We start from the raw sequence: 17,465 nt of genomic DNA, 5'->3' as shown, positions 1-17,465 counted from the left end.
AAAAAAAAAAAAAAATGAAATCAAACGACATACTGCATTTGGCAAATCTGTTGCAAAAGATCTCTTTGAAGCGTTAAAAAGCACAGATGTCACTAAGGACTAAGGTGTGCCTGATCCAAGCCGTGGTGTTTTCAATTTCCTCATATGCATGCGAAAGCTGAACATGAATAAGGTAGAGTGAAGAAGAATTGATGTCTTTGAATTATGGTGTTGGAGAAGAATATCGAATATACCACGGACTGCCAGAAGAATGAACAAATCTGTCTTGGAAGAAGTACAGCCAGAATGTTCCTCAGAAGCAAGGATGGTGAGACTATGTCTCACATACTTTGGACATATTACCAGGAGGGAGCAGTTCCTGGAGAAGGACATCATGCTTGGTAGAGGGTCAGCAAAAACAGAAAGACCCTCGATGAGAAAGACTGACACAGTGGCTGCAACAACGGGCTCAAGCATCACAACGATTGTGAGGATGGCGAAGGACCAGAAGTGTCTCGTTCTGTTGTACATAGGGTTAGTATGAGTCAGAAATGACTGGACAGCACCTAACAATAAAGACATCTATAATCCTCAGTAATCCTGCAAAATACATAACATCAACATCATCTGTATTTTACAGACTGATGCACAGAGAGGTTATGAAACTTGCTTAAAGTTTTTTGGTCTGCTCACCCTTCCCTTCACCTAGATCTCTCTCTCCTGGTTCTCTTCCTATCTCATTGGTTGCTCTGTCTTAGTCTCTTTTGCCAATTCCCTCTTTTCTTTCTGACTTCTAAATGTTGGAGCATTCAAGGATTAAGTTCTTAGGTAACTTTTCTTCATTATTTTCACTCACTCCGCTGGCGATCTCATCCAGTTTCATCACTTTATATAGCTATGATGACTTAATATGGCCAATATGACTAAGTTATATCTCCATCTTGATTTCTCCCCTGACATCCAGACTCCTACAGGCACCTCAAATTTAACATTCCTAAACGGAACTGTTGATGCTCTTACTGAACATGTTCCTCCAACAGTTTTCCCATCTCATTAAATGACAGGTCCATTCTTCTGTTTGCTTAGGACAAAAACTTGGAAATGTTCTTCACTTCTTTCTTTCACACCTCACATCCATCAGCAAATTACGTCAGCTCTATCTTTGAAATATACCCAGAATCTGATCACTTATCACTACTTCCTCCAGTATTACCAATAGCTCTAGCCTGGACTACTACTATAGCCTTCTATGTGGTTCCTGCAGTTTACTCTCTATATAGTAGCTAGGATGATCCTTTGAAAGCCAGATCATATCACTCCTTTTCTCAAAGTCCTCCAATTCCTATGGCTTCTCATCTCACTCATAATAAAAGACAAGGTCTTGACAACTGTCTCACAAGTCTCCATGAAATCTAGCTCTCTGTGACCTCTCTGACTTCATCTTTACGATTTTCCTTGTTCACGCTGCTACAGTCACCACGGAACTCCTTAAACACGACAAGCATCCTATCTCAGGCCTTTGCATTTGTTGTTCCCTCTGCCTAGAAACACTTTTTCTAGAAATTTGCATGGCTCACTCATTACGTCTTTCAGGTCTTTGCTCAAATGTCACTTGTAAGAGACCTTCCCTGACCACCTTGTATCAGTAACCGTTAGCATTCTCTTTCTTAACCCCTTTACTCTGCTTTAATCTTCCTCATAACACCCATCATCTCCTGACATAAAACCCATTGCTGTCAAGTCGATTCCGACTCACAGTGACCCTAAAGGACAGAGTAGGACTGTCCCACAGCGTTTCCAAGGAGCGGCTGGTGGATTCGAACTGCTGACCTTTCTGTTACAACAGCAGCTATAGCTGTTTACCACTCTGCCACCAGGGCTCTACCACCTGAAACAGTATATACTTATTTACTTACTGTCTGCCTTCTTCCACAAGAATAAGTTCCAGTGGAGGCAGGGAACTTTTTGTTTACTGCTCTTTTCCTAGTGTCTGGCATATTATAGCTGTTCAATAAATATTTGCTGATTGCAGGAAGAATGAATTCTTCAAGTAACATTTATTAAGTGCCTGCTACAAGTGAGGCACTATGCTAGGAAATGGGGTATCATAGATTGAATTATGCCCCCCCAAAAATGTGCGGGTCATGATTCCCAGTACTGTGTGATTGTGTACCATTTTGTAATCTGATGCGATTTCTTTATGTGTTGTAAACTCTATCACTATGATGAGGTTATACTGATGAGGTCTACAAGACTGGATAGTGTCTTAAGCCAATCTCTTTTTAGATATAAAAGAGAGAAGCAAGCAGAGACATATGGGAAGCTCATACCACCAAAAAAGCAGCACCGGGAACAGGGTGCGTCCTTTGGACCTGAGGTTCCTGCGTTGAGACACTCCCAGACCAAGGGAAGACGGATACATCACAAGGACCTTCCTCCAGAGCCGACCGGGAGAGAAAGCCTTCCCCTGGAGCTGATGCCTGCGTTGAGACCAGGGCAAGATGGCGTTGTAGCCAACCCACGGAGCAAGAGAGCTGAGTGCCTGTGAGCAGGAGGCTTCCGGGCAGAGTGGGGTGCCTCCAGGCACTTAACCGGTGGAGCTACAGAGCTTTGGAACACTTGCCCCAGCAGGGCAGATGTGGGTGTGAGGCCCAAGGGCTAAGACGCCACAGGAAGCAGAAGCTGAAGAGACAAGGAACACAAAAAACCAAGCTGCCTCAGTCTCAAAAAGTATGGCCAGGACCTCTGGGATTTCAAAGGGTGGAGCCATGTGGTGTTTCTAAGGGTGGAGATGTCACTCCGATGGAATAGGAGAATGGTGTGCCTAAAGCCAAGGGAGCAGAGTTGCCATCCCAGTGGGCCTGGAAGGCAGAGCTGAAGCCCAGGGCCAAGGGGCCAATACCTAGAGGCTGGAGGGCAGGGCCATTGTATAAGTTGTCTCAGAGAACAAAGGATTATTTCGAACGACTTGAGGGCTAATATAATGTGTTCTGCTAACTTGCTTGGTGCCTGTTATGCCTTCTTTCCCTGCAATTTCTCCCACTTGTAATGGAAATGTCTAGCTTGTGCCTGTTCTGCCACTGTACCTTTGGAAGCAGATAACTTGTATTTTAGATTTCACAGACGAAGAGGAATTTTTGGATTTTGGACTTGTAGCTGATTTAAGACTTTTGCTATGATATGATGGGATGAATATGTTTTCCATGTTGCAAGAATGTGATTTTTTTGGTGGAATGTCATAGACTGAATTATATCCCCCTCAAAAATGTGTGGGTCATGATTCCCAGTACTGTGTGATTGTGTACCATTTTGTAATCTGATGCGACTTCCTTATGTGTTGTAAACTCTATCACTATGATGAGGTTATACTGATAAGGTCTACAGGATTGGATAGTGTCTTAAGCCAATCGCTTCTGAGATATAAAAGGGAGAAGTGAGCAGAGACACAGGGGAACCTCATATCACCAAGGAGCACAGGGAGCAGAGCGTGTCCTTTGGACCTGAGGTTCCTGTGTTGAGACACTCTCAGACCAAGGGAAGACTGATGCATTACAAGGACCTTCCTCCAAACCCGACAGAGAGAGAAAGCCCTCCCCTGGTGCTGATGCCCTGAATTTGGACTTGTAGCCTACTGGACCGTGAGAGAATAAATTTCTCTTTGTTAAAGCCATCCACTTGTGGTATTTCTGTTAAAGCAGCACTAGATGACTAAAACATGGGGACAGACACAAAGTCAAATAATTTACTGTGTAGTTATTCTATACCAGACTATTATATGCACCTAATGCACATACTCTTTTATTTAATCCATTCAACTGACTTTCTTCACCTCCACCCCCGCCCTTCTATACTGATTCCCTATCAGGAGGCAAAAGAGGCTGAGACAAAGCAACCAATGTAGAAAGGAGATATAAATGGACAAAAAATGGAAACTAAATCTCAGAAAATTTAGTCATCTACCTGAAGTATTTAAGGAATTCATATTTTAATATCTCTAGCAGAGAGCAGCAAAATGGTAGACACAAAGTAACTGCACAATAAATTCTTGATTTGACTGAGCCAATCAGAATGCTTTATCTCCCATTTCTAGAAAAATGAGACATGTAACAGCTGATTTCAAGTAATATGTACCTATAGTCCGAGTACAAAATCTACTAATAAAGATTATCACACAAAAATTTTAATTAACGTTTTTTCTTCCTTAAAACAAGTTCTTTATGGAATTTTGTTGTTGTTATATACCACCCACAAACTGCATATGCATGGACCCTTATCATTTCCCCCCAAATATTACCCTCCAATGATTTTTTTTTTTTCCTATGGCAAATCTTGTCCAGTTCTCTTTCAAAGCCACTAAACATTCATCTCCTCTACAAGCTTCTCCAGACTAATACAACCTGGGTCAGTAATTTCTACCATCTGTTCTCTTTTCTACCTGCCCAAATACTAAAAACTCAAGACCTTTCCTTTGGATATTTGTAAATTAATCAGGTATTCTTTATAGGGCATAATAATTAATTGACCATGGTTGAAATTACACGATTATCAAGGCTAATCATCTGTTACTTTAAGTTGTCTTTCTTGATCATCATAGTGTACAGTTCACCCTCCTCAGCAGGAAAATTCATTTCTGCACTCTGCCTTGTATCTTTAGTTAACTTTGAACCTGTCGGGTCTCATTACCTATACTGTAGTGTTTCTTGAGGACAGGGAGTGGGTATCACAATCTTTTTATGTACACAGTGTGTGGTCCAAGACCTTCATATAAATAAGTTGTTTAACAAATAGGTTTTTGACTGTCTTAGTGAGAGATAGCCAGTTTGGTTGAACTTTGATCCCTTGTGTGAAAAAGCAAAATACGGATAACTTATTTTTATTTATTATTTTTTACCAAGTCCTCCTAGTTAAGGTTGTTGTCAGTTATTGTCGAGTCAATTCAGACTTATGGTGACCCCATGTGTGCAGAGTAGAACTGCTCCACAGGGTTTTCAAGGCTGTGATCTTTCAGAAGCAGACCGTCAGGCCTGTCTTCCAAGAAGCCTCTGGGTGGGTTCGAACTGTTAACCTTTCAGTTAGTAGGTTAGCACTTAAGTGTCTGTATAGAATGTCTTAAAACAATCAAACTTGGAAAAGACCTTAAGTCATCAATTATTTCATTTATTTGGCTTAAATAATTATTCATGCTTTTATGTAGCTCTGTATTCTCCCAACAGACTGTAAATTCCTTAAAGATACAGAGTCCCGACTTTCTAATCCATCCTTATCAGCAATATCTACTAACATGCTTTACACAAAGGAACATGCTTAATAAATCTTGATCATAAACACAGAGAGGGAAAACTAACCTGATTCATTTATTACAGAAACTGTAAATGGAGATAAATGAACAACAGGGTAAACAGTGGTACCATATATGGAAATAGCGAAAGGGGAAGAAACGGGTTGGAGTGATGGGGATTAAGAGATAAATCTGGGATATGCTAAGCTTAAGGTAACTATTTGGCACCTAAAGGGAGGTGATGAGTAGGCAGTTATTATGTAAGTCTCAAGCTTAGGGGACAGGTCAGGGCTGGAGATATAAATTTGGGAATCATCAGCATTTAGATGGTTTTCAAAACCATGACTGCTGTATGATATCACCAAAAGAGTAGAAATGGAGGTAAAGGCTTAGTATGCAGTCTTGGAGCACTCAAGCATTTAGGGTTGGGAAGAGGAGGACTGAGCAAAAAAGAGGTTCCCTAGTGTGTCCTAGAAAACTAAGTGAAGAAGGTATTTCAAGAAGGATGGAATACTGAATTACATCAAAATGTTGTTGTTGTGTGCCGAGTCGATTCTAACTCATAGCGACCCTATAGGCCAGAGGAGAACTGGGCCATAGGGGTTCCAAGGAGCTGATGGATTTGAACTGCCGACCTTTTGGTTAGCAGCCTGAGCTCCTAACCACTTTGCCACCAGGACTGGGGCATAAAAATAAATGAAGATTTGAGAACTGGCTATTAGATTTGGCAATATTGGGTTGGTGACTTTGATCACTACTTTTGCAGTAGGGTGGAAAGCATGAAAGCCTAATTACAGAGGATTCAGGAGAGAATCGAAGAAAAAGAACAGAGGGGGAGTACAGAAAACTCTTCTGAGGAACACTACATAAAGAGGAGCAGAGAAATAGGCTGCTTGAGAAGTGGGGTTAAAGGACGGTTTTTTGTTTTTAAGATGGAAGATGTGTTTGGGTACTGACAGAAATGATCTAGTACAGTTTTAAAAATGATTAATAGAAGAAGAGAGAGGAAATAAATGCAGGAGCCAAGCTGTTGAGAAGGTGAGAACGAATGGGATCCAGGCCATGAGTGAAGAGACTGACCACAGACAGAAGCAGGGACAATTCATCCATTGTGACAGAAAGGGAAACAAAGGATTTGGCAGTACAGACGCAGAAAGATGGTAGATGGCAGAGGCAGAAGATGAAGTTTTCTCTTACTTTCTCAGTGGAACAGGAAACAAGGTCAACAAATGAGAGTGAGAATAGAGTGTTAGAGGTCTGAAGAGAAAGGAGTTGTGAAGTAGTTATCTTAGAGGTGCTGGGGGTCCACTTGGGGTTGGTGGTCTTAAATGTAAAGCAGAATAGTCAATATGGTTGTGTTATTTTCTCTCATAATGTTCAAGTGCTTCAGTGGAGGCCCAGAGTAGCTGGAAGGTTGGATTTAACTAGTTTGTTGAATTTTCCAGGTGAAAATGACTGAGAGAGAGAGAGAGAGAGAGAGAGAGAGAGAGAGAGAAGTATCTGTTAAAGATGTATGCAAAGGAGTGATTATAGTTATGAATCACAGATGGGATCCAGATTGGGTTAAGGAGGGAAGTAAGAACATGAGGTGAGTGAAGGACAACGGGGTAGAGGTGATGACAGACTGACAATCCACATGGGGGTGAAAGAGTACTGGATTGAGGGTACTAACTAAGAGAAGGGGGGCAGAGAGCAGGAGCTGGAAACTGGGATTTTAGAGAAGGTCAATTTCAGTTATTTTAATATCAAATTCTTAGACTTGGAGTTTAAGGTATGATCTGAAAGTTTATAAAGTCAAAGTCATCCTTGATTCTTTTCTTTCTCAACTCCTATCCCAATCTATCAGCGAGTCTGTGAGATCTACTTTCAAAAAAGCATCCCAAACCATGAACTCCAACCACTACCATCATACTCCAAGCCTTCATAATCAGCTTTTGGACTACTGCAGTAACTTCTAACTGGTCTCCTCGCACCCACTCACACTCTTCTACCATCTATCTTATATACAGCAGCCAAGGCATCTTTTAATATAAATGAGATCCTATCATTCCCCTTCTGAAAACACTCCCATGCCTTCCCATCTCACTTAGAAGAGAATCAAAAGTCCTATACAACATCATTATATGACCCTTGCTTACCTCTCTTAACTTCATCTACCACTCTCTTGCTTGCACATTGTTGTCTAGCTACATTGGTCTTCTTGCTTTTCATTACGGATACCAAAGCAACCTCTCATCTCAGGGACTTTGAACTTTTTCTTTCTGGTACATTCCTCTTCCAAATATTCTCAGGGCTCCTTTTCTCATTTATTCAATTTTCTGCTCAAATGCCATCTCTTCAGAGAGGCCCCTCCATTACCCTACTAAGTCTCCTTTTTCCCTGTTCTATCTTTCTTTAGAACACTTATCACTTCTTACCATTATATATTTTTTATTTACATATGTGATATTTATTTGTTTAGTCTTTGGCCACGGTATTTTGATGTTTAGAACAATACTAAGACACAGCATATTATAGATGTTCAATAAACCTTTGCTGAATAAATGAATGAATAACTCAAAAATACCAAAGATTACTTATTTCTTAATTAGGAAAATTTCAAAGATTTACAACAAACGTTTCTGAGCTTCTTATTTTCTGAAAGAAAACAATTACGAGAATTCAACTTATTGTTTCTTAAAAAAAAGATACATCTAAGAAGATTAACTTTAAGATGTAATATGCATTAAGTAGTTACCTGATCTTTGAGAAATTTTCTGATGTTTCGATGAGCTCGGGAACATTCAGTTAATAAGCTGAGAACTGGAGTTAGACCCTCTCTATAGCTGCTTCCCTATAAAGAAAATCATACACGCTTATTAGTTGAGTATCTAACAGTAGTATTATTTTCCTCCATGTAAATGAGTGTATTAGTGCTCTTCTTTTTTGCGGGGAGGGTGGTAAAATATCTTCTTTACCAAAGCTTTACAAAGTATTTTAAAAATTATTTTCCCTACTGTATTTCCATTTCATTAGTAATCTTCATATTTACTAATGCTCATTTTTGTCTTTCACGTATTTTCTTACATTTTCTAGGGTCCCCACTGGCTCAGTCAATGGCCTTTAAATGAGGCAAAGATTTTAGTGATCCATCCATACTACCCTGCTGCCTTTTAATATAGCTACCTGACCAAGCGAGTGACAGACCAGAGAAAATAAGCAGCTCACAACAAACAGAAAGTTGATGTCTTTTAGGTATTATGGAAAGTACTTATCATCAAGTTTTTGGGGGGATAATTTTCATTTCTAGGATTTCCAAAGTATATACATGAAACAGTAATTAATTTTTCCTTTGTTTTCAGGAATTAGTCATAATTTTGGTGTTGCATCAACACAATTTTCATGATTAAACAAATAAATTCACTTGGTTACAGCATTTTATCACATACTATAATAAAATGCTTTCCAACACACAAACAGTTGTGCAAGATGCCAGCTATGAAAAGCTTAGATTTAAAAATCATGTCCTGTGGTGTGTATTTGTATGGGTGGCACATTTACATTCTTTAGACACATCTTCCCAAGCCCTCCATTTTATCAGTCTTACCTTGTCTATTCTCTTTTCCATAAAATTGAGTAAAACATGAATGGCCTCCATATTCATACCATTGTATGCCATGGTATTGTTTTCCAAAACTGTTTCTTTCTCAGCTGTTTTATCACTGGGCAGTTCATCTACAGTTGTTGCCTCTTGGGCTGTTTCTTCATGGGTTAATGGACAAATAAGAACATCCAAACAAGAGACCGGAACATTGCTTAAAAGGTTGACTGCATTGCTGAAAAGCAATTTAAAAATAAGTATTTTAGTTTGATTGAATAGTCCTTTAAAACGCAAACATAATAAGAAGTTCAGGAGTGACTGTTAGGAGTCAATTAAAATTTTTCTTTTTCAAAATGAGTCATTAATATTACTTGGCATTTGCTGCGTAACAGGTTGAAAATAAAGAAAGAACTGTTTTAAATACACATATGACAAATTAGAAAGAACAGATGTTAAATGGACAGACACAATCACATGATGTCATTTCACTTTCTCGAATGCTAAAATAGGAATTAGTAAGCTTTAATGCCAGCTCTTTAATTTTATTATGACAACAACACTAGCTTTTCATTTTCTCCCCTGGAGTTTTAAGTCCTTTTGTGGATCCACTGGTGTTGTATTATTCCTTAGATTACAACATGAAGCATTTGAGAAGTACAGTATATAAGCAGCTTATATCACAGAGATAACAAAATTAAAAACCAAACATTGTAGGATTAAGTTTTGTTCCTTTTAGCTGTAAAAAACACAATTTTTAAACCATCTCATTTTTTTTGTTGGACATTTGCAGAAAAAGTAATGGTGCTTTTTCTTACTCTCTCATCACCAGATCTGTTTTAAAAAAAGCCAACGTAGCTATTTCTAATCTCTATCCCCTAGGCCTTTCGGCTATGTATTAATGAATACATGAGCCTGGGATGCACACCAGTAGGGGGAACCCAAACATTGTATTTTTGGCATTCCCTAAAAAGCCTGTTCTGTTGCTTAGATTAAACTAATGCTAACAATTTAAAAATTGGACATGTTCTCAATTAACATATTTTCCTCCCTGCATTATTGCACATTCTTTCATCTAAGAGAAGAGATGATGTTCTCGGCTAACTAAATCTTATAAGCCTGTGCCTCAGAACTTCCTGATAAACAACAATGGAAAGAAAGGCATTACATTTCCTAGTGACAGAAAAGCAGATCTAAAAATAACCACATCCTGACTAAAAATAAACTCTTGCAAATGCAATTTAAAAGCCTAGCCACTTGGAAACCAAATTCAGAGCTTAATCTATCTGATGCTGTCTTTAGATCATAGTAGTTCCTTTTAATTTAAATTATAACAGAACAAAACAAAACAAACAAAAACAGAAATAAAATACAAAGTTTTTTCTTTCCTTTTTCCCAGAAGTGTGGCTTCATTTCCCCAAGAATATTTTCTTTCTTTTTATATTATGGAAAAATAAAAGTTCATTAAGAAATGAAAAATTAAAAATTAGACAATGCAGAACAATGTGTTAATGTACAGGGTATCAAAAAATTCTGAAACAAGAGCAAAAATTATTTAAAAGTCCTATGAATTAATGATTCCAGGTAAAATACAAATTATTTAGTTGCCTTCACTAAAAAATTACTACAACTCCTATCACCACCATCACACAAAGTCCCTTATTTTGGTTATTTGCAAATAATCAAAGTTGGGTGAGATACAATGCTTTCCCCACAAACTTCAAAAAAAAAAATTTATTTTTTCGAAAATCTACAGTTCCTTACCTATAGTTAAAAATATTTTAGTTCTGTCTGAAGCATTTGGAAATTGTCATTAAATATCAGATTCACTGGGAATAAAAGGAAAAAAATAAACTACCTTAGAATTACTTTCCAAAACTATCCAAGCTATTCTGAATTTTTAGGATTTTTTTTTTGGAAATCAAGGCAAAAGGCTCTAGAGTCCATTGATAGTATGATTCTCTGAATCTAGCATAGAGATCACGCTGAATAGTTTTAAGATGGTCCATTTTATTACAAAGGAATGTTCCCCCTTTAAATTTGTTTAAAGTAAGCAGTTTCCAATAATTCAGTAAATTTAAGAAACCAAATGTTGAGTTTGATTCAACAAATATTTGGAGGTTTTAGGCTTTTCAAGAGAAGTTCCCATTTTCTCAGCTCTTATTAAACAACTGGGTTTCCAAACAACTACAAAATTAATTTTCTGGCTCACTGTGTTTGAGCTATTCTTTTTAAGTAAGGAAGGCCAGCTTTTTGAGCTCTGTCACTTCCCTGACAGTTTTATTTGTGATAGAAGAGTGTATGAAATTCTCCAGCTACCAGGAAGTCAGTGACTATGCAAAGTTCTGCACAATGGTGTTTGCATTCCTACTCCAGGGGGTAGAAATACTGTGTATATTACTCTTCCCTTTTCAGCTTCCTAGAGATCATTAATCACTGCGACATGACATCCTCCCACTTCAGCTCTGCTCCCAGACCCCTCCTGATATGCAGATTTAAAAGCAAGGCCTATTTACAGCTCCTTAATGCCGTGATTAAAGCTTGTTAGTTGTGGGAGAGGGAAGGCAATCTAATATCCACTCCTGTATCAATCGCTGGGTTAAACATAATTTAATACAACATTTTTGACATACAGAAGAATGACATTGAGGAGCATGATAACGGCACATCTAGACTTTCAGCTGTTAACAATCTTCCTGGTCAAATGTATCCTCTTTATATTTGGAGCTCACATCTTTTCTCAAGACTAGAAAGTCCATTTAAATGAATTTTAACATCTCCAAAGATTTTCAGATGTAAAAACTCAAGTTTAATTTAATTCAATTCAGCAAAGGTTTATTAAAGAGCTTACTATGCGCCAGCCATTGTTTTAGGCAGGCTTTGTGAAGAAGATAAGAGAAAAATCCCTGCCCTCATGAAGCGTATGTTCTAGCATGGGGAGAGTCAATAAAAAGTAAACAAGATAAATAAGCTAATTAAACGGCATGCTCTAGGGAAAAAACCTGGAGTGTAAGATAGACAGGACGTGAGGGTGATCGTTTTAAATAGGATGGTTAGGACAGGCCTCACTGAGATGGTGTTATTTAAGCAAAGACTTAAAGGAGGTTAAAGAATGGGCCCTATGAGTATCTGGAGAGAAAAGCACTCCAGGAAGAAGTAAGAGCCAGAGGAAAGGCCCTAAGACAAGAAGTAGTGGCATGTTTGAAGAACAGCAAGGAAGTTGGTATGGCTGAATTATCATACATAAGGAGGAGAGGAGTAGAATATGAGATAAGACAGATAATGTGGAGCCAAACTGGTCTTGTAGGCTATTATAACTTTAGTTTTTATTCTGAGTGAAATGTTGAGTCATTGCAGGATTTTTTTTTTTTTAAACTTATGTTAAAAGAATCACTCTGGCTACTGCACTGACAATAGCTGGTAAGACATCAAGGGTGAGAAAGACCACTTAGGATGTTACTATAATGATTCACGTGGGTGAAGAGGGTGATAACAGCAAAGTGGATAGATCTGGATGTATTTTGAAGGTAGAGCCAACAGGATTTCCTGACAGGCTATTTATGGGGTGTGGGAGAAAGAGAGGAATTAAGTATGAATCCAAGGTTCGATCCTCAACAAGTAGAAAGCTGGAGTTACCATAAACTGAGATGCAAACCATTGCAGGGGAAGCAGTTTTTTAGGGAAGATTAAAGTTCAGTTTGGGGTATGTTAGGTCTGTAATGCCTATTATTAGACCTCCAAGTGGAGACGTTAATAGGAAGTTAGCTATATGAGTCTGGAGTTAACGAAAGGAGAGCTGGGTGAGAAAATAAACTGAGGAGTTGGGTATACAGATGGAACCTGAAGCTATAAGACTGGATTAGATCAGTAAGGGAGTGAGTGTGGACTGAAATACTCTCAAGGATGAGGAGGTTCATTCAGATGTTGAGGAGTAGAGGAAGAACTAACAATGAATGAAGTAGGAGGAAAACCAAGATAGCATCTTAGAAGAAAGTAAGACAGGGGTGATCAATAGTGTCAAATGATGCTGACAGATCAAGTAAGATGAGGACTTAGAAATGTCCACTGAATTTAGTAATGCAGAAGGTACTAGTGACCTAAACAATAGCAACTGTGGTGCAGTGGTGGAGCTAAAGCTTGAATGAACTGCATTCAAGAGAGAAACAGAAAAGGAATCATAAGACTTTACAGGAGTTTTGCTGCAAAGAGCAAGAGGAGACTGGAGCAGCAGCAGATGGGGAAGTGTTAAGGAAAGGTAACACAATATAATTTGTAGAGTACTGCGCTTGAATTCTAGGTTGTCTCTTACTAAAAAAGTGTGTGTTAGGCAAATTATATGACCTCTTCTAGGTCTTGGTGTCCTTATCTCTAAAACAGAGAGAAATAAACTTACCCTACCAGGTTGACTTGAGGATTAAATGAAAAAAAAAAAAAAAAAGCATGTAAAGCACTCTGTCTGGTACATAGTACACAGCAAAAATTAAGGCACTTTTGAACATTGGACATATTACACTATAGAAGGGAATAGCAAGTATCTGGAAGAATGAAGGAATATGGCAGCTGTGGGGAACTAAAAACAGGTCCTTAGGACTAAAGTAGAGGATAAAGCCTCTAAAGGAGGAATCTCAGTAGGCAATAAGACCAGAAAGGTCTATGTATGTGTGTGGAGTAGGGAGGGGGAATTATAAAGAGTCTTGGTAGGGTATTTTATTTTTTACCTAAAAAAAGGGGGTGGGATTATTGAAGGGTTTTAAGCAGGACCAAATAAGGTTAGAGAAAAATTATTTTGTGGGCAGTACAGAGGATGAACTGGAAAAGAAAACCAAAAACTCAACGCTTATCGGCACAAGTAGGTAACAACTATGAGGAAGGCTGGACAAAACAGATAATGGGAAGTAATGGATACTATAGCAAATAGGAAAGTGCAGGCCTCGTCTAAAAGGAACAGCCATTACTCAGCCTAATTTAGTACTACAGGTAAGAATGCAGGCAGGTTGGCTTCATAAGCCTGTGCCCTGTGCAGCTGCACTGGGCCCCACACTTGGAAAGACTTCGCACTTGGTTTAATGCTCTGCTGTTGCTGTCTTGAGATTCTTAGTAATTTTTGAGAAAGGGGTCTTACATTTTCATTTTTCACTGGGACTCACAGATACGTAGTTGGCCCTGGATGTGGTCAGTACTACCTGATATTCCAAGTCTTCGAAAGCTATAATATGCATTTTGTGTACGATATTATGACTGTTGAATGTTGGCAACTGATTCAATTTTTCTTTTCAAAACTCTGCATGCACACCAATTATCATGTGGGCCAATCAAAACACTTTTAGATACAGTTTGTGAGCCACTAGTATGTTACCTCTGGTGGAGAAGAAAGAGGTAGGATGACTAGGTGAAAGCCTATTTTGATAATTTAGGTAAGAAATGGTAAAAGTCTGAACTAAAGCAGTATCAATGGTAACTGAGGCAGAAGATTCAAGTGACACTTAGAGGCAGAACTGATAGGACTTGGTGACTTAAGACAGTGGAGTCAAGATAAAAGGAGAAGGAGGAATCAAGGATAACTTTCAGGTTTCTGACTCAGGAGACAAGATGGACGGCAGTTCTGCACACCAATATGAGGAAAACAGGAGAAGAAAGGGAAGGCTTGGGGGCAAAAGTGGTGAATTTTATTCTGGACTTGTTGAATTTGAGGTTCTTGTAGGATCTGATAATGAGCAAAGATGACTCAGTGTTATGGGATGATTTGTGTCCCTCTAAAAGATATGTTCAAGTCCTAACCCCCGGTATCTGTGAATGTGACCTTACTTGGAAATAGTGTCTTTGCAGATGTAGTTAACATGAGGTCATATTGGAGTAGAGTGGTCCCTAATCCGATATGACTGGTGTCCTTATAAGAGAAGAGAGACACAGAGTAACACATAGAGGGAAGATGGCCATGTGACAACAGAGGCAGAGATTGGAGTTATGCTGCTACAAGCCAAGGAATGCCTAGAGCTACCAGAAAATGAAAGAGGCTCTTTCCCTAGAGCCCTCAGAGGGAGCATGGCCCTGCTGACAACTTGAATTCAGACTTTTAGCCTCCAGAAATGTGAGAGAATAAATTTCTGTTGTTTTAAGCTACCCAATTTGTGGTACTTTCTCACGGCAGCTCTAATGTCTTAGTTATCTAGTGCTGCTATACCAGAAATACCACAGGTGGATGGCTTTAACAAATAGAAATTTATTTTCCCACAGTTTATAAGGCTAGACGTCCGAATTCAGGGTGCTGGCTCTAGGGGAAGGATTTCTCTCTCTGTCGGCTCTGGAAAGTTCTTGTCTCTTCTGAGCTTCTGCTCCTGAGCAATCTTCATGTGGCTTGGCATCTCTCTTCTCCTATCTCTCCTTTCTCGCTTGCTTGTTTAATCTCTTTTATATCTTAAAAGGGACTCACTCAAGATACACCCTAATCCAGCCTCATTAACATAATAAACAAAACTTAATCCTCATTGACATAACCTAATCCTGCCTCATTAACATGACAAACACAACGCATTCACAAATGGAATTATAACCACAGGCAGAGGTTAGGATTTACAATACCTCACAAAATGGAGGATAATTACATCAGATCACAAAATGGAGGACAATCACACAATACCGGGCATCATGGCCTAGCCAAGTTGACACATATTTTTTGGGGACACAATTCAGCTTTTGACACCTAGGAAATTAATACACTCAGCAGGATACAGACCTGAAGCCACTGGCACAGTACCCACAAAAACTGTTTGAAAGCTAAATATTCTCTTCCCCACAAAATTTTATATAGTTTTCATGATCTCTGATGTTCATCTACAGACCACACCATGAACAAATTAGTAAAAAGCAAGAAAAAGGATGTCCATGCATAAGGGAGCTATTGGCAAAGAAGATACTGGTAAGAAATATGTAGACAGAAGAAAATCAGGAGAAAAAGGTGTCATGGAAACCAAGAGGAAAAAAACAGGAGTCAACAGGGACAATGCTATAAGAAAGGTCAAGTAAAACATGTTCAACACATTTGTAACAAGGAGGTTACTGACAAACTTAAAGAAGAGTTGCACTGGCAAAGGAGTAGGTACAGAAGCCAGATTTCAGTGAGTAGAAGAATACGGAGTAAAGCCTTGTAAACAGTTAAGTACAAACAGTCTCCAAAGTGAGATACATGCATCCCTGAAGGTAAATAAGATGCTCCACTGGAGTGCAAAAATAAAACAGAAGTTCTATTTTTATCTAAAAAGTTGAAAAGAAATTAAGCTTTCCTAATGAACTGACTCTGATACCCATATCTGAGCTGTACAGCAGATGCTCCAATGTCACAAACGTATGTAACTTATCTTGAGGGAAGAGTTGAAATTCTTTATCAGGAAATGGGTGGCAGTGATGCTTTTCATTTGCTTTCTTCATTGGTCATATTAACAATCAACATATGTTATTCAGTTTTAACTAACTCTTGTAAAATGGACAAACTGTTTTAAATAATTCCTGCAAAGACACCAAAGGTTGAAGGACTTAAAATGCTAGTTCAAACAAAGGACAAGAAAATGGAAGAGAACTTCGTTTGTGATATCATGAGGTAAAAACAAGGACAATCTAACTAGATACAGCAAGAAGTTAAAAAAAAGTGGAAATTATTTGAAATATGGATTTACATCTACTATAATGTTGATGAATCTTGCCTTAAGTATATATTGTGCCCTGAGATATTAGCTAATGATAGTACAAAATCATCACTTCTTAAAACACTTAAAAACGAAGTGTGCAGAACAAAAAGAAAAGCCTCCTATTTGAGAATAAAAAAGTTTGTGGTAGGTTAACTTCTGAAACTTTTAAAAAATATTTATCTTATTCCTTTTTATTGTCTATTTTTTGTATGTATTTCATGATTTACTTCATGTATCAGTTTAATAGCATGTGTGCATATATTTACATAATGTAAATATATGTACGTATTTGTTGTTGTTAGGTGCCGTCAAGTCGGTTCCCACTGGTAGTGACCCTATGGTACAACAGAACGAAACACTGCCGGGTCCTGCACCATCCTCAAGATTGTTGTTATGCCTGAGCCTATTGTTGCAGCCACTGTGCCAATCCATCTCCTTGAGGGTCTTCCTTTTTTTTGCTGACACTCTACCAATCACGTTGTCATTCTCCAGGGACTGGTCCATCCTGATAACATGTCCAAAGTATGTGAGATAAAGGCTCACCATCCTTGCTTCTAATGAGCATTCTGGGTGTACTTCTCCCAAGACAGATATGTTTGTTCTTCTGGCAGTCCACAGTATACTCAATATTCTTCACCAACACCATAATTCAAAGGCATCGATTCTTCTTCGGTCTTCCTTATTCACTGTCCAGCTTTTGAATGCATATGAGGCAACTGAAAACACCATGGCTTGGGTCAGGCACACCTTAGTCCTTAAAGTGACATCTTTGCTTTTTAACACTTTAAAGAATCTTTTGCAGTAGTAGATTTGCCCAATACAATGTGTCCTTTGATGTCCTGAATGCTGCTTCCATGGGTTGACTGTGGATTCAAGTAAAATGAAATCCTTGACAACTTCAATCTTTTCTCCGTTTATCATGATGGTGCTTTTGGTCCACTTGTGAGGA

At 38.6% G+C, this 17,465-nt stretch overlaps 1 protein-coding gene across 8 annotated transcripts in view; it reads right to left on the bottom strand.

The window, feature by feature from the left end:
* Nucleotides 1–17,465, bottom strand: part of RIC8B (RIC8 guanine nucleotide exchange factor B) — a 142,866-nt gene that overhangs the window by 62,432 nt on the left and 62,969 nt on the right. For all 8 annotated transcript variants that reach the window (XR_002823651.1, XR_002823648.1, XR_002823649.1 and 5 more), the window contains exons 5-6: nt 8,844–9,072; nt 7,995–8,090 (exon numbers count right to left, since the gene is read on the bottom strand). Coding sequence is in view for 4 of the 8 variants with exons in the window: in XM_004373790.2 (XP_004373847.1) it covers nt 7,995–8,090; nt 8,844–9,072 (325 nt within the window). In the remaining 4 variants the exon portion in view is untranslated. The remainder of the gene's footprint in view (nt 1–7,994; nt 8,091–8,843; nt 9,073–17,465) is intronic.

The sequence above is a fragment of the Trichechus manatus genome, unplaced genomic scaffold (assembly GCF_000243295.1).
Source record: "Trichechus manatus latirostris isolate Lorelei unplaced genomic scaffold, TriManLat1.0 scaffold00027, whole genome shotgun sequence".
Classification (NCBI taxonomy): domain Eukaryota; kingdom Metazoa; phylum Chordata; class Mammalia; order Sirenia; family Trichechidae; genus Trichechus; species Trichechus manatus.
Note: the sequence above shows the minus strand (reverse complement) of the source record. Positions and strands in the feature narration are given on the sequence as shown.